The following is an 18816-nucleotide window of genomic DNA, read 5'->3' as shown; positions in this document are numbered from 1 at the left end:
GAATGACCCAGATGCTTGCTTGGAGATTTGCTTTGTTGTTCTCCCCTCATTACTGCTTGTAGAGCGATAACCTCCTCTCCATTTCTCCGACATCTCAATCTAATCTCTAGATGTTGTGCCCCAGCTCTTAATAATAATAAGAGAGTCATTTCTAAAATGCATCGGGACGTTTTCTCTTCCCCCCTAGGCCCCATGCAAGCCAGCCAGCCGCCAATATGTGACCCCATTCTCTCTTGATTTCTAGCTCGGAGCTGTTGTGAAAGAATTGCGCTGTAAAAACAAAACTGTGTCAGACCGGACCCAGGACAGAATCAAACTGGGACAACTTGGCCTGTAGCTCCTCTTGCTTTTTATTTATTTTTTATTACATGCAGAATCTAGATCAACAATGAAGCACAATTTTTTGGGCCGTAGGAAAAACATGCTTCTGGTATCAGCAACTAGAAACAAAGTATATGTGTACATCAAGGCCCAATTTTCTTCTGGAGATGCCAAGCACAGAAATTTGCAAAGCATTGAAAATATTTACCAAGCGAAATGAGGTTACCAACCAAAATGTCATCGCATGTATAGTGTTTGTGACTGGTACTCGGCCAATGTATGCTTAGCTCATAAATTAACTTAGCACAGTAATTTTGATAATTAACTCTATTAAATGACACTTTTATGGAATGACACTATTGGGGAATGTTGAATTGATTCTTAAGAACTTGTCAACACTTCATTCCTTGTACAGTTTAGTTTTTCTGGTAACTTTTTTCAGTCAATTTTTCAAATCTGTATCCTTTGAGTGATCGCTTCAGCTGTAAAACAAAACAGAATTTACATGATTCACATTTTTAAACAATTCAGATTTGGATAAATTATTGTGTTTTCAAAGAAGAAAAAAATGAACTTAAATAATTTCTGAAATCCTCTTTATTTACAGGCATAATGAACAACCTTTGGCAGTTTTGTTAATTAACAGTCCATAGCAAAATGACAGAAATTTTGTTTAATAAATGCCTGTGAACATTGACTTCACGACACACATGATGTAGCAGAAATAAAATTTTATGGATACAGAATGAACAATTTTTTTTCTAATGGGTGGCGCTTTCCTTGATATTTCAGCTTGTGTTTTTTTTGTAGAAATTTGAACAGCAATTTCTAAGAGATTGAACCCTGGTGGCTTAAAAATGGATCACCATACCTCCGTGGTCAGAAGCGGGCAGTCACCTATCCACAATTCTGTTGGTAACAATGCATAGGTAAATGCAGGAAGAAAGCAACAATAGAAACGTGACACCAGACTTCTCCTCGCTAACAACTGAAGCGATCTGAACCCATTGTTAGGAACAGACAACCGTAGCATTTAATTAAAATACGGGGGAAAAAATGCTGAAAGTGAATAAAAGATACATAAACAACCTTCACGCATGGATTGGAAAGTGTGTTATTGTTGAAGATTGAATGCTGGGTGGGTGGATTTTGAACCATAAATAGCGTAATAATCGTATTTGGACAATAGCTGTGGGGCGTTTGTTGAATTGAGGGGAACAAGAGGGACATTATGCCTTGTTGAATAATGGGATCAATCACGGATGAGTTGAAATGGGCAAACGGCAAAGCCCTGTGCAGCTAATGAACTGGAAAAGCACCAGCTAGAGTGAAGTATAAGTAGCGTAATAAATAGAATTATTCAGGTGGTGTGATTTTTGACAAGATTTGGAGGTGAGAGTTGTAAATTATTTTGGATCAAGTCTTTAAGATGCAACAGTGAAAGGCATTACTTCAATTTCTTCTGGGTTATTCTATAAATTTGGGGTCTTATTTTTTTTCTGTCCCAGTTACGTCTGACATCTTTGTTTATATAATTCTGGAATTCACTCCTTTGTAATTCAGTCGTCCTCCAAGAGTGAGTTTGAATCGCAAACTAGCTACCCAATAAGTTCAATTATTTGAAGTCATTCTTTTAATGAGACTATTGTCAACTTAACCAAATTAAGTCCAGTGCGGACAGCTGGTAAACTTCCCAATCTGTCAAGTGTCAACTTGTGTTGATTATAATTTTTTTAACAGGTTCGCAGCATAAGATGAACGGGGCCAGACTGGGTGGCCAAAGAATTACATTGTTAGTTTTACATCACTGAAAAGTCCCTTGCGGATGGCCACTGCTATGTAAAACGAACGTTATGATTACTTGACTTCCTGTGGGTCACTTAAGTTATATTGACCTCTGCAATTCACAAACGTAGGCCTACATACATGTACTGTACGTGAGATTCTACCGTATTTTTGCTGTGTTCTGCACATTAATAGCAAGGCACCCTCGGAACATTCTGGCAGAGCACGTTGTGTTATAAATGTTTATGGAATGAATGACTTTTCGCGGGCCAAAATTAATCGAATGCGGACGCACTGCACAATATCTACAATGGAAAGCTAACCATCTCTCGCAGTTACTTTTTACAGAATTATGTCCAATGCGAATGCGGCTAAAGACGCAAAACTGGGTTGGTACAGCTAAAAGTTGATCAATAATGCTGAAAATCTAGCCCTTTTTTTCCTCTGGTTTTTGCACCTTCCTGATTTTACCTAAAAACATAACATTTATATTTGCAATAACCCATGCAATGAGTAGAACACTTCTGTTTTTCTTTAACCCTAATTCCCCACATATTTTTGCTAGGATCTAACCTCAATTCTGCAAAATCCTCCAACTGCCTTCATGCAAAAATTGCAAACAGCCTCAATCCTGCAAACTCCTCTGTTAGTTCTTGAATGTGGTCCTTGGAGGGGTGACCACTGCCTCAATCCTGCAACATCCCTAAGCAATCACTGTCAATATGTTGAGGCAGAGCCAGTGACATCCTGGAGCAGTGCAGAGGATTTCAAGTATAATCTAGGCCTAAATTTATGCACGGCTGAGCATAAACAACACAAGGTCCGGCCAAAGACCTTGACACAATGCATCCTCCAAAATTAGCCACACATTTTGGCCATATAGGCCTAGCCTCAATCCTGCAAAATCCTCCATATTGCAAAGAGGATTTTGGAGAATTTGGGAAGGTTAGGGTTATTAATAAACCAAACATTCAGATCCGAGGACTCTTTCAAGTGAAGTAGATGGGTTCTATGGTCCAGTTTTATTGAAATCAAGCAAGTACTTTTTTCTGGATGGATAGATTGAGGTCGTTTATAAAAATCTCGGCAAAATTTGAACAATGTGTGGCTTCTGACCTAATAGAAGTCAGTTACTGAACGCTTGCGTGGAAGTATCGAAACCAATTCAGCACTGTTTGTCTCTGTAACTACATGTAAGTTCGGTCGAGGGGTGAAACAATTACCACTGTGCGAGTATCGCAAGTACTCAAGTACTCGCGAGTAATTTCTTTGCGATTTATCAAGTCGAAAAATTGACTACTCACCCAACACTAGAATTGATCGTCCAAAAATCTAAAGGTAATGCCCCAGTTTTCTGAATTTGTGTTTCCTCTTTCAAATTCACTGGAAAAGACCGCTCTTAGAAAACCAAAACCACAGTTTGTTTTGGAGAGTTAGTATTTCAAAACAAAAGATTTTTCTGCAATTCCTATCATTTGTTTAATATCAAACCCACATGTAATCATATTACTGACTCGTTCCACCGAATTTACTGTCATTCCATTGGTTTTTGTTTCTGAACTGGCTTAATAAAACTGGTAATTCCCTTCACGTCCCAAGACACACACACACTGATTACATTTAAAAAGAAACAGTGACATCATAAGTTTCAGTCTTGCCTTGCTTTTGTTTAGTATTTGCGCTTTTGTTTGCAACACAATAAATTGTGTCTACTTTTTTTTGGTATTGCAAGTCATGCACTGTATCACTGCTTGTACACATTTTGTACTGCTACATGCCAACAAGTTAAAGGTGGATCTGGCAATGGACTAGACCTACAAATATTATTTTAAAGTTGAAAATAGCTTGGGGAGCAACTATTGGAAATTCAAAAACAGGATGATTTTTATCGCCATAATTGAAAAAAGGGCCTGTACATGTTTTTGAATGATATTAAAACACAAAATAGAGTGTATGAAAACATTCTAGCTAATGCCGTGTAGAGACCTACCTCAATACCTGTTCCGTACCTTTTTTCCTGTTCAATCAGAGAAGGAAGAAAATACAGGAAAACCGTACCTCCCCGGAAAAAGCACCTGTCCAGTTAAATTTCCTGCCGTGTGCATTTTTTTTTTCAGAAAAAAAGTAGCGTACGTGCACAGTCTTTCAAGTTTAACATGCCAGTAAATAGGGAAGAAACAAATTGACTGTGCAGCATGCAAGCAGTCGACATAGAAACTAGATTGACAGGTAAGGAGGTAAAAGGCGATTCTTCATAAATTGAAACTAAATTATTTTTGGGGGGAAAAAAGTTTCCTATGTGATGTAATAAAAATGATTGTTGTTCACAAATGTGTTGTTAGTAAGTAAAGATGCAAGTTTCTTAAGACGTTTCATAAGTTGGTCTTTCCGTGTATACATTAGCCTAATTTTAATTACAAAATGTCACACACGTGACCGTTCAAAATGTCACACACGTGACCAATCAAAATGTCACACACGTGACCACAGAACTATTCCCATTTTAGTAAAACTAAAACAGAGGGTGTACATTATTCATGCATGCTGTAAATCACAAAAGAATAGTCTTACTCCTAAGTAAGTATGGGTGTGTGTGTCCTTAGAACTTTGGATAAAAGCGTGAATTTCTGGCATGGGCCGGATAACATTTGTACGTCTGATGTAACTCAGTTGACCAAACTTTGATAACCCATCCTAATATTTTGACACAATTTGTGAAAGTAGAAACTATATGCTGAGGTAGGGAGTAAAAAGTACTAACATGATGAATCAGTGAAAGTAATATGTCAGATGTAGTTAACAAGGGGTGTGTTACACACGTGACAAAGAATGACCCTAACAGTGAATAGTGGAATAAAACAGGGAAGCCAGGCTATAACTAATTTAATTTTTTGTAATAAACTCCATTGGCTTCGTGTAGTGTGTTTTGAGACATTGGTCTGGACCACTCGTGTCATGTTTGTAAAACTGAATGTAGTTTATTCATGAGTCAGCCATATTACATTGAAAGCAAGGTAAACTCTTCATTTTTAGAACTTGCATGTAGAAATGAAAACAATGAAATAAAAGTTCATTACAAATTAACACCTGAGTGTACTTTTATGAATAATTAAAATTTGTGATTAAACATACCCTTATGTTTTAAGCCACATTTAAAAAGAAAAAATTGAAAGTGCAGGCTTGGCATGCACTCCAATCGTAAGAATAGTCTGGCACCATCCCATTCAACAGTTTACAATTTATAAAATAGATTCAGGGAACACAGTCGAAAATGGCTTCCTCGTGAATATGGTCTATGGGCTCCGTGCATAAGTTACCCCCTCAACGGTAAGGAAGGGAGAGTTAGGGGAGACCACTGGAAGAGACATTGGGGCGCATTGCCAACGATGCCTGATGCTCATGCGAAGACGCTATGTCCTTGTACACATGTAGAAAAAAAATCAGCCGTGCGTACTTTGCGCTATCCTCGCCCGAACCAGTAAACGCGAACCTGGCTTAGCAACTGATTAATCGTCTTTAATTAAGCAGATTTTTAGACTAAGCGGATCACAAAGTCTATCAAGTAAACATGACAAATACACATGAATATGACCTCTAAAAAGCTGCAAAGTTAAATTTAAATTTACAGATAAAACCTGATATGGGTTGTGCTTCTTATTGTTCAATGTAAAAACTAAAATGAAATGTGAGATTTGAAGGTTTGCATGGTGGAAAGATACTAAGACAAGATACGTTTGCAGTAGCACCATGTGAATAAATCTCTTTTGTGAGTATGTGTGGTTCAGAACCACTTATCTTGTCTTAAAATGAAATATATTCCTTCCAAATTGTCAGATATTCGTTAAAGTCTCAAATACAAGTAGTTGAAAAGATGCAGTTACTTGAAGTGCATTTCTCATGTCATCTTGTACAAATTTGTCTGTATATGTGTTTAATTTCCTCCAGGATTAACTACCAAGGATGCCGTTTTTAATTCAATTACGTCGTTACGTTAAGAGCTTTTGGGAAGTACCTTCTAATATTTCGCAGGCAAACCCTGTTAATATTATTTTCCATGAAAATCTGAAGGGAACACAAATTAGTTGAGTCACGAAATGGTCACTTCTTTGAGGAAGTGGCTTAGAGGTGGTCATCTGACCATGGAGGTAGGAAACTGAATGAATCCATCAAATGGAGATGATCATTTTTCTTCTTCAAATAATTATCATCTTAAAAAGAGGACAAATCTGTCTCATTATATTGATGTACATATAATGAGAATGACAGTTTTGAGACCTCACCACTCAAATAACAGATGGGCAAATGGGTCTGGGTATTTTTTTGCCCAATGTTGGCTGATATACCGACACTCTTGGGCAAATTCTTCTCAATAGTTGGTCAATTTTTTACCCGAATTTACCAACCATACCTCACGGTAACTTCATACCAATGTTGGGCAAATAATACTGCCCCACGGTGTTTTACCAAACATTTTTACAGTGTATATCTTTCCTATATCAGATTGTCATACTTCTTATTTACTGTAAGATAATTCACAAGTTTTAAAATGGTTTTACTAGTGTTACTTGATTGCTTGCATATTGGGGGGGGGGGGGGAAGTTTCATTTTGATGTATCTGAATTCTTTTTTGATCCCAATGCTTCTTTTGGCAAAGTTATTTGGTGGACAAGCACTGTGTCACAAAATATGAAGAGCATTTTCCTCAATATGAACATATAGTGTCATATCAAGATGTCTGTGTATACAAGGATAAAATGCAGATTCAAGATTTCACTGACCGGCATGATTTATTCGATTTTTGGAGTATAGCCTAATGTGCCACTGTTTCATTTGCGCCAATTCTTTTTTATTAACTTGCCCTTGCCACTCTCCTAAAACCGCAGTTGTTCACAGATTCGTTGAGAACATTTTTTCCCCTCAAGAGTCACACAGTAGGGGATATTTTGAATTCCCAAGCTGCAGATTTGAAACTAGACTCAGCAGCATGTGTTTCCTTAAGTCGAGAACCGAACTCGTATATCGGACCTATGAACAGGTTATGGATATTTTCGTCACTCTAAAAGTCATCTGCGATGCCCGATTAGAAGAGACGGCAGACAATGTACTTATCACTCAAGGCTCAGCCCTCAACCAGAAACTTTTTTTTCCTTCTTCTTTCTTCTCCACCACACAAATGTCAAATATTTGTCATATTTTGACGAGTCGCAGAACTGACAGTCGGAAATTCAAACCACGCCTTGCTGTTTCCCTAGGTTAGACAAGAACCAGGTCACACAGAACTAAATTTGTTGGGGCCGCGCTTGTAAGTCTTGTAACGGAGGAAATGTTCCAGCAAATCAAATTTCCTCAGTGGCCGGCGGCATGCCTCGGACAGACCAAGACAAGTTGATAACACACCTGGGGGGAAATAGATTCCATATTCTGATCACAAATCGCAGATTTTGGAAAGGATGTCTTTGCAATTACGGCGGCTTAGTAATGTTTGCTCTTCGGGGAGAGGTTTTTAGGGGAGGGAGTTTTTGCCCCGTCATTATTGAAATCCACTGATTAAAGGTTGTTGGCTTGAGTGATCGTTAATGTATCCAGTATTATGGCAAGACACATATTGTCCATACGAATTCAGTGCATTTCAATCAAGATGCAAATATAAAATTGAAAAGGCTGTAGGTTTTTTGTTTGTACTCGCTTATTCTGATAGAGTTGTTGACTTTTTAAAAGGCAAGTATAATCGATTTCATCATTAAAGTTACCTTACTTCACACATATTTCTTTTGCTTAAGTTTGGGGAATTTGAAGACATTTCTTTTTGACTTTCCAGTTATTGCATCTTGTTTTCCATATGTAATTTCTTTACGTTACAAATATGAAAAAAAAACATCTGTCGGTTGCTCCTATATTTTTGCTCAATTGAACACTCCAAAACTTCACAGAAGCAAAAGTATACTTGATGAACACTTAAAAATAAATTGTAAATTTAAACTTTTAGTCCTTCCTGTCTATTACTCAATGTAGCACAAAACTGCCTGAGCGCTCTGTGGTTTTTATGGATCATCAGTGAATGAACACAATGTAATAAAATGTAATACAATGTAGTAAAGGAGCTAATGGTTTAAACAACCTTACAGAAAACCCTCATATTTATCAGGACCAACATGAGAAACCATTTTCTTTGGCTGAGCAATACTGCCAATCCTTCTCGTGCAAAGGATTTTGGTTTTATCGCGCCAAAATAAGGAAAATATTTAGATCTCTGTTCGTATTATGACATTTATAGAATCCCACGTTATCATCGATCTCATCCAACCTTTCCACAAGGTTATCAACCCCTGAGACATGCCACAGATACTCCTCATTCCTCGTCAAAAAAAAAAAAAAAAAAACGAAGACAGAAAAAAGTGAGCTAAGAGAAAAGAAAAAATAACGACACAGGGTGGAACCGAAAAGTGAAAAGAAAAAAAATTGCGTGTGAGTAATTATTCTAAACTTGTCATCCCTCCTGCTGTGTGTCACACGGTGGCGCTGTTTTGGAGGCTAATGAGCCAATGGCTATGGCCCATTTGCTTGACTGGCTTTTTCTCCCCCCGAAGATGAGAAAACACTGAAAGTTTTGGTTGGGCGCCAGCTGTGTCAGCCTCTGGTTTCAGGCTGGGACAATACCTGAAATGTCTGTCGGTAACCGGTGGAGGTGTTTAAAGGCATCGTGAGAAACGTTGGGTGACAAAATCATCAGTGCCGGACTGAAATTATGATTCATAATATGAGCACTTTCTGCATACACCATGAAAAGTGACTTTCTCTAGATAGCTTGTTCTCAGATTAATTGACACTTGTAAAAAAAAAAAAAAATAACGTACCTGACGTAGACAACGTTTCAGTCAGTATGTTGTGACAATCATCATAATTTCCAAAATCCCAATATACAGGATTTCCCTTAACCTAAACTTTTCACATTTTACTTCCATGTACTTTGCAGTGATTTAAATAAGGTTTTTTAAATGGTTTTAATTTTGTTTATACAATAGAATCTTTTTTCATATTTTCCTACCGACTTTGTGTAAAAATAAAGAAGATTTTTTCGAATAATTCAGGTCAGCAAATGGTGAATAAAACTTTTTAGCTGCGTGTTTCATGCTAGTAAAATAGTTCATTTTATTAAAGTCTGTATACTGTGAAAAAAAATGTCACATAGGTCCCCATTAAAGGCCCTCGTTAAAAATGGGCGTACCTAACCATCAGAGTTATGTCTAAGTGAAGCAAGCCTTTTTGATGTGATTGGGCTGGGAACCAGTTTTATTCTTCTTTTTTTCCTTCTAGTTCCTTTGTCCCGACTTTGGTCCGACCAAAGTGCATCTAATGTCGCCGTACTTTGTTGTACTTTCACGTCGTGCCTTGTGCCATTGTCCTACACACCAATCCGTCGCCCTTCCCATAGCCTACGGCAGAGTTGTGTCAGTCTGCCCAATTGACGAGAACAGGATGATTTTGATTTTTATTTTAATATTTTTTTTTTTATTCTGTGTAAATAGTCACTCCTTTTGGGGTTCCAAAATTTCCAGCACATGGGAATTTCAATTGTTTAAAGAGGAAATTGGCCAATTGATGTGTGCTTGGTGTAAATGGAAGTTCTTTTTAATAAGAATCGGAACTTTCTTGTGCAGATGATAGTGCTAAAGTCATGGGTCTCTAACTGTTATCGGAACACACGTGTTTACGTTGCATAACTAGTGTGGACATTCCTTTGTTTTCGTGTAGTTAAGAAAAACCTGTGAAAAAAATCAGTTTACTCACACTGTGAAAACGCTTTCAACCCAAATTTGTTACTATGATTCCATTGAGTGTTTCTCTTCATTTTACGACGGATGAACCTAACCCCAAAATGCTTGTAAACCTGTTTTCCAGAGAGGAGGAAACCTTGTGTGGACATGGGCAAGTCCACACAAGTGTCTGAAAACTGGTTTATGTGGACATCTTTTGTTCGGAAGTCCACACAGTGAATGTAATGCTTGTACACTCTTGTTTGATTAGTATTCATTAATTAAGCTGTATAGAGGTCGTTTGTTTGAATATTTCAAGTTTTGTCATTGAGAGAAACACAGATAATGCAAAGGCACTGATACAGGTCCAGTAGTGACAGGGGTTTTATAAATAAAGGAGGTAATTTTCCTGTTCTGTAGAAAATCCATTGATCATCTCTTCAAATATTGTTTGTGTTTTGCCTGTATTCAGATGCATTCAGAGTGTGCGTTACAATTTGATGGACCCCAACCTTCCCTAATCCATCAAACTCCATCCCCCCATTTTGGGGTTTTTGGTAGGCAAGCCGTGAGTACCAAGTCCATCAAAATCCACCTATAGTAGTGGTGGTCTTGTGGTGGATTTCAGCAGTTTTGGTCCTGAAGCATTATGTGAAGCAGGGTCAGTGATGGATTTTGGCGGACTTGGTCCAGTACTCAGTAAAAGACACAAGGGAGTTAGGGTTAAGCAATGGAGGTTTGCACTAGAAACATCGAATAGAAAGACTGAGTTGAAAGTTGGTTAGAAGAACTGGTGGGTTAACAACCCAACGTTTCAACCTTAATGCACTGATCATCTTGAGGGCTAAACTAACTAAGCAATCAAAACAGCGTTCAAATTTCTCTATTGATGGTCTCCCAGACTAATCCCCGCCCCAATCACTTGGATACATTCGAAGTCCGCAGTGGATGGACCGGGAACCAGTCAAGGTCTCCCCCAACTCTCCTTTTCTGGCTGTTGAAGGGGTACTTGTGCACGGAGCCCATTGTTACAGTGTATGCCTAAAATGACTTGCTTCATAGTATTCTGTTTTCCATTTCTGAAATTCAAAGTTTTACCTACCCCATAGCTGTTTTGTTACAATTTTAAGCAGTTTACCTACAAGTGACCCATCATTGATAGCCTGCTAGAACCGTTCCCATTGCTCCCACTCCATCCCCACACTGGTCCCTGTCCCTTGTCTCAACACACACCCCTTCAACAATCAATGTCAGTACAAACACTCTCCTAATGTAGCATTGTCACTGGGACGTAACACACATCGCATCGTCAAGCCAAACCCCTCAGTGCCCCACACTCTCACTCTCAATACGTAAATACCAGAACGTGTCCCGACATTTATCCAGCGGTCCTCGTCAGGGGTTTGGCAACGGCGTCCATTTCACCCCCCCCCCCAACATTAATGGCCGTTAAAGGTGGATTAATATAAAACACAAGAGCTCAGAGACTGGGAGACTCGTGATGAGTACTGCTACGCATGGCCGGAAACGGCAAACACCATTTACCACGTTTTGGACAGTTTCCATACGAGACCTTTAAAATTGCTAGTAAAAAAAACCAACGAGAAACCTGCCTCAATTTGGAGTGCGCTGCAATGCTTGGCTGACGATACTGGATAATGTATCAAACTAGATATCCTTACTGAACATACACAAGACACTTTTATGTCTTATTTTTCAGGCTTTTTCGGTGTAGGCAAAGATTGGCTATGCCTACATGCCTTTTGTGTTTATTTTTGCGCGAAATCTGATCGTTGTATGAACCAGTTTTTAAAGCAACGTTTCACTGACTGTAATTTCGACCCGTGTCTGGGCACGATTACAAAAATCTGCTTGAATATTGTTAAATTTTGCTTAGAGGAAATAAGTAAAATTTGGTCAGAAAAAAGAACAGATATCATAAAAGAAATTCAGTTCCCAGAAGTTGGAAGTACTTTCATGTATCTGTGTACAGCAGAAAACAGTTTTCCCTCATGTTTTTGAGGGGGAAATATGTTGGATAAAAATTAGCTGTGTTGGATCATTTTTGGCATTCATTAATTCCTCAGAGTGCAACTATATGTTGGTTACTTTCTTCAAGGTTGATAAAACGGGATCATGTTGCCTAAAATTGGATTTATTGCTAATACTGTGTTCATGATTTCCTTTATTCTCAGAAAATAACCACAATTGTGAAATCAATTTTTTTATTTGAAATGGGTGTGTTTACTGAAACAATCAGCAAAGTGCGACATTCTTTTGCAATCTCTTAGGCTTTTCCTGCGACTGTCCCGAAAGAATTCGTGGAAATGGATTAACAGAGGGAATGGAAAAACACAGTGCCATAAAAATGTATTCTCTGGAATTTGCTTAGAGAATTAGAAAAGACAAGAAATGGTGCAGGGAGAAGATAAGTGTCGTGGCCCGGTCAGTTGAAACCATGAATTACGGCAAAGACTCATATCATTTTCTTTCCTGGTGTGGCTTACAGGTAAAAAGAGCGAGGACAGACAGTGACGGAGCCAGCGAAAACCACACACAGTCATCCACAAGGTAGGCACGCACAATCAATGTTATCAGTTACTGCAGAAAAACCTGCCGTGCTGTTTTACAAACCAACCCAATGTACTGTAACAACTGCGGCTGAATTTCACGGAGCTTGCAAGCAGAAAATATTCCCATGTGCTTAAACACCAAATCGTTGAGTTTACAATCAGTCACTTGCCGTGTCCACTGTCCACTGCATGACCCTTTCGCTGAAAAACTGTTTTCGCCTAACAAATTATCTTTTATTCTTAGAAACTCTATTGCTCTTTTTACGGAACGTTGCCCGTGCATCAGTTGTCAGCCAAATTGATTTTACTTCCCTTATCAAAAAATATCCCCCAGAGCCATTGATCAATAAGAAAAATAACATCTACTTCACCCGAACTCCTTACTATCTTTTACCAAGTACTGGACCAAGTCTGCCAAAATCCATCAATCACACTGCTTCCAAGTCCACCATACTCATCAATATTTAGTCAAACCAGGCCTGCAGGACCAAGTCCCCCCAAATCCACCAAAATGGGAAGATGGATTTTGGTGGAGTTAGGGAGGTTTGGGTTAAACAGTACAATTTCATTTAAAAGAATAAAATTCAAGAAAATACATTTTGGGAAACTAGAAACAAAAAGTGAAGATTCGAACCCTGCACCTTAGGCACTCACTCGTTTATCCTGTTGAGTTATCAAAGCACTTCATTCGCTATAGGAATTTTAAACCTCATATCGCTGTTAGTAATAATTTTAAACCTTATGTAGATTCGCAATGTTATGTTCCCATTCCTTAAAGGGAATATACATCATTGGCTTTTGCTGTAATTTTCAGAAATGAACTATTTGAGGGGTTAGTATAATAGATCAAATATTGTTACACTGACATGTTTGAAGTTTTGTATTCGAAAATGCTGGAAAAACCAAGAAAAACAAAACTGTTCAAGTAGTCTGGTTCCCTGACTCCACTAAATTTAAAATGGATCAATTTACAGATGCCGGAAAATTGTAACGCAACGGTACCAGTCTAGCTGGCCTGCACCCGTTCATGAACATGTTACCAATAGCAAACAAAATTTGGACTGAATTAATGGTAAATTTGGAGCAGTAGTTGAAAAATAGTTAGGTTTTTCCAACGGTGGTCGGCCGACCACCGCTGGAAATTTTTTACAAAAATACCATTTTCTTGAAAATGACTTCACACCAGGTGCCATAATTTTACAGGATGCTTTAGACTGTCATTTACCAACATCCTATAAAGGTATTTCGCAAAAACTTTGTAGTTTTATTTTTCGATGTTTGCAAATGTTGTATATTCCCTTTAACTATAGCTGTTGAAAAACACAGATCCATTGCTTTCATTAGAATAGGCGCTCAATGGAATTGGATCTTTTTGGGCCAATTTTATTGAGAACAGCTAAGTGCAGAAACGACTTGCTCAGAAAAAAAATGTAGTTACTTTTGTCATTATCTACCTAGCCACAAGAACAATTTGTATATTTGTTTATCCGGAACTTTAAATAAAAAAAGTATCCCCCGAAACAAATAATGAATACATAGTGATGGATATGTTAAGGAGATGTCAAACGAATTTGCAATACATCCTGAATATGTATTTCGCAGCCCTTTAAAACATCTTGATAGAGCAAAATTCATACTGTCACACTTAAACAAACAGTTCATCCAGTGCATATAAAATTTACCATTAGTCTCCTCATCAGCCATATCATGGGATGTCTGGCACTTGATAAATTTATTACTGTAATAAATAATGGAGTGCTGTGGGAGTTGTTGGTGCAGGTGTTTTGAGACTGTCCCTAATTAACCAAAAGACAAAGGGATGAGACAGTATATGGTTTGGTACATGTTTCAGGTAAATTCGTGGGCCTGTTCTACTTTCTAAGGCCTTGGTTTTGTCTGGAAAATGTCTTTATTGTTTTCCTGCTTTTTAAAGGTAATAAAACATTTTGTTTTGCTCTTATTTTTCAGAAATGGATGGATTTGGGGGTTGGTGTTTTATAGCAAATATTGTTACACTGACCTGTTTATAGTTTTGCGTTCATAGATGTAGGGAAAAAAACAAGGAAAAAAATGCTGTTCTCGTAGTTCCTGACCCTACTTCAGAGGAAACGGAGCAATTTCTAGACGTCAAAATAAAAAAAAATGAACTTTTGAATTTGATGCTCTAAACAGTTGTCATCAGTAAAATTGAAAAGGATGTCAGAATAATGAGGAAGAGCTAACAGGTTTTCATTCTTGTCTACTTCAGAAGTAATTATAAAAAATAATAATCTTATATAGCGCCAAATCCAAGATGCTTCACAATGATTAAAAATTAACTAAAAACCTTAAAAACAAATTGTTGCAATAAAAAATAAATACAAATTACATTTAAAAGCTATATGACTAAATACATAATGAAAACAAAAAGTCAAGCCCAATTTATTTCATACAATAACATTATAGAGGTTTGAAGAGTCATCATATCTTCAGCAAAAAAAAAGACTAACACACTAAAAATAAGATTTAAAAACAATGACTAAAAAGATTGAAATATAACTTAGGAAAAAACACACACAGATAGAACGACACAAGCATTCAAGTTACCTGTACTTGTTTTGTTTATTAGCCAGAACAACTTCTCTTCTTCTTATTAGTTTGTTTCCTTTTTATAGCTTCATGGTTTTACCATGGTTTTACTGACCAGTGTTTATCATGGTACTGTCCCTTTGTTTATCATATGTTTGATAGCATTATCTGACTAGCATTGTGAGGCCGCAGCATGACAAAGAAAGCCTTATTGTGCAGGGAACAGAAACAATGGGCTAAAGAGATGTGCAAGGTTTTATTTTTTTTTGTCCAAGCTCTTGATTTTCTCACCAGGAATCAAGCCTGAGGCCGTGGGGCGACTGGGCCCAGTACCTCCCATCACTTGTCAGTGTATTGTGTGGTGAGCACAGTGGGGTGTTCACATCTTTTTTTTTCTTTCTCAGTGCCTGGTACCAGTGGTAGTAGGTGTGGAGAAAGAAATCCATTGAGATGTGACCACAGAACTTGGCCCTGTGGCCCGCTACTCCACACTCACGCAGATTATGCGGTGACACAGCACCGAGCTGTTCCCATTGGTCGGCTGAAGATTGGGAGGGTTGGCCCAAACCATTTGCCAGGGGTTAATACAGTACATGGGATGTGTATGTATTGACTACTATTACTAGGCTAGAAATCACTGACTGTACAGTGGTGAGTGTGTAGACCCATGATGGTTCTGTACAGGCAGTGAATCATTGTGCTTGATGAGTGGTGGAAACATGAGTTCTTCTTTCAGCTCTGCGCGTATCTGATTATTATGGCCATCCTAAGCCCTATTTGGGGTATTTAGAGAGATTTAGTGTGTTAATATCCCTGTTGTGTTACTCGGAGGAAAGGCTACTGTTACTGTTCGCCATTGAGATACGGGCAAGGTGGATCTTTTTTTTGGTGGAGTACATGTGTGGCAGTCTTGGATTTTTTTTCTTCCTCCATCGGTGCTGTGTTGATCATTGCCAAGACGTGGTTGTTGCTGAGTAGAATCATAGTGTCTTGAATGGGTTGGTGAGTGTTTCTTGTTTATACATGCTATTTGATTGTCTTACTCTCACTAGTTTTTGTCAAATTGAAAACTGTATCACATTCTTAAAGAATCATCTGTTACACAATTGATAAACAGTAAAAATGTTTCTTTTTTCCTCAGATTTGTCATGGTTGATGTTAATGATAATGTCATGTTACATGAATTTTCTGACCGTGTGAATGAAATTTACTGCACAAAAATGCAAATCACTTGTTATTCATGTTGTTCGATAGAAGACATTTGAACGTGAATAGTCATTATTGCACCTTTATCATGTTTATGACATACTCTCCATGCCCATTGCCTTTGAATGTTTGTAAGATTTCACTGCCTTAAATTATACGCGAATTAGTTCCATGATGTACAAGTACATTAAAATATTCAGCAACTCTATGGATGTACTTTTTATGTAGGCAGAAAGTCAAACATAATATATATAACATTATTAAGGCATGGCATGACTTGCACATTAACTATTTCACCACAACATGAAAATGCTGAAATGTGTTTAACTAAACTGAAATCCTCAGAACGAAATCAACCTACATTCATGACATTGGAAACTGCCGTCAAATAAACTGTGAGTGTGATCATAGCTCCATGCCATGGTGTGATAGACCTTAAAAAAATGTAAATGGTGGTCTCGATCTCCGCTGTTGGATATCAAAATAAATGAATAATATATAGAAACTGTTTTGCAAATCAAAGAGTTAAGTTTTTATATTTACGTAGGATGTTTAACAAAGGATATATGTGTGACAACATGAATGTTTCAGAGAATGACTCAGGAAATCGGGAAAGGTTATTCGACAAACACTGTCTGATGAAAACATCCTTTTGGATGTACAGGGTTAAAAGCAATGTTAATTGTACAGTGAAATTTGGGTAAAAAAAACAGAAGAGCAGAAATGGATTAGGCCATTTTATAAATTTAGGGGCCCCTTTTTTTTCCTGTCCCAGTTGCAATGGACATGTGAGGCATTCTTGCAAACTGAGACAGAACTGGGCAGAGGTCGAAATGAGGGTTTGCAGGTACATGTACGAAGGAAAGAGAATAAAATTCTCCTTACGATACTGTTTGCCTCACTTCAATCAGACATTACGTTGACAAGTTATGGCTGTTTAAAGTTCACATTTATCGACATGTCAAAAAGGTAAAATACTGAGAAAAAATCCATTAAGTTTCGAGGTTTGTGTTCGTGAAAATGAAAGATGCCTATTGGTTTTCCTTAAAAACACTTTTATTCCACATATTTTATGTTATTTCTTTAACATATGTTTGGAAAACATACCAAAGATTACAAATATGAATAAATCTGAAAATGAAACAGAGAAAAAATCACCCCATGGAATTTTTTTTCCATTTTACTCCACTATGGCCTGTGCCCAGTTCCGTCTCATTTTGCCAGAACGCCTCACATTATATGATGTTGTAAATTCTGGATGCACTCCTTCGTGCCTTTTTCCCAGAAGAGTGACAATGTAATTTAAACCAAACTGCCCGCCCAACAAAGGAAAAGAGTTTGTTCATTTCTAAGGATACTTGAATGGCAAATTACAAAGTATCAAGGTAACAGGGACATGAAAAATGTCACACTGTGGACCCTAAATTTAAAGAGTGACCCACCTACATGTATATTTAAAACCTACATTACATTCACACTGATCATTGAAAAGTACATGATGGCAATGATCAAATCTGTTGTTGAGTAAATTCTTGGACAAATGTGCTCCTTATTGGATGTGTTTCAAGACTACCAAATGCTGTTAGGTAACAGGATTTTAGTGCCTCGTTTTGAGAAAATTTATCGTCAAATTTTTGGAGTTTTTACCAAAAAAAGTTCAAGAAACGTCACGCATTGAAAAATGCAATTTGTTAAAGGAAATGAGCCAGCACTTCGTAAAAGCTTTAAAAATGATTTGCAACAACCCCAGCCTCCATTCCAATTCAATGCGACCCAATTAACTTGGATGATACACTGGACACCAGAAGCTGGTCATAGCAGTGATTTAGTGTGTAACAGTACGGAATTGTTTCACAACATATCTACAGTATATGAAATATCAGATAACAGCAGTATTAAAATACTCCCTGTCCAAAGAAAACCTCACAAAGTATGATTGACACGCAGCAAAATGGCAAAACACTGACTGTATAAAAAGTCCCCATTTCCCCCGAGGATGGCATGAACATTTAACAAATCGAAGAAACGAAAGTAGGAAGTGATTCCATCACCTTTATATGTGATTGAAAATAAAAGTAGGAAAGAAATACCAACGTTCTTATGTTTTTTTCTTTTTGTGATACATGTACTGATAGTTGTGATGTATATAGTATCAAAGCTTCATCTTGCTTTCGGAGAATTTTGAAAACCATGGTCATACTCAGCGAAACATTTTACTTGTGATTCTTGTCCTCTAATCTGTGAATCTCTGCTTTGATTTTTAAGTCTTTTGTTCAGTGCTAAAACTTTTCTTTGCATATCCCTTTATACCACAATTGGCTATCAGCCCTGTAATGTGGGAGTTTCATACCAAAAGTTAACTTGCAACATTTTACATGCTCGTTTTGCCCGTCACCGACATATTTGTATGAACACTGTATACTCAGTGTTGTCCGAGTGTTTGTGAGAAACAATTCACAAACTACTGGGATGGGACTCGAACCCACTTTCTCCTCTTTACTAGTGCAGACGTCTAACCACTCGACCTACGTACGAGCTTGCCGGGGGCTCTGTGCGCCAACAAAAGAGGGCGCGTTTTTGCCACTTTTGAGAGCCCTTGGACAGGACAC

At 37.7% G+C, this 18816-nt stretch overlaps 1 protein-coding gene across 4 annotated transcripts in view; it reads left to right on the top strand.

Annotated features, from left to right (window-relative positions):
- Positions 1 to 18816, top strand: part of LOC119728880 (eyes absent homolog 1-like) — a 107694-nt gene that overhangs the window by 8776 nt on the left and 80102 nt on the right. For all 4 annotated transcript variants that reach the window (XM_038201314.1, XM_038201313.1, XM_038201315.1 and 1 more), the window contains exon 2: positions 12370 to 12431. In XM_038201314.1, the coding sequence (XP_038057242.1) occupies positions 12370 to 12431 (62 nt within the window). The remainder of the gene's footprint in view (positions 1 to 12369; positions 12432 to 18816) is intronic.

Source organism: Patiria miniata, unplaced genomic scaffold, assembly GCF_015706575.1.
Source record: "Patiria miniata isolate m_02_andy unplaced genomic scaffold, ASM1570657v1 HiC_scaffold_20, whole genome shotgun sequence".
Taxonomy (NCBI): domain Eukaryota; kingdom Metazoa; phylum Echinodermata; class Asteroidea; order Valvatida; family Asterinidae; genus Patiria; species Patiria miniata.
The sequence above is the reverse complement of the archived record's forward strand: the minus strand, read 5'-3'. Positions and strand labels throughout refer to the sequence as shown.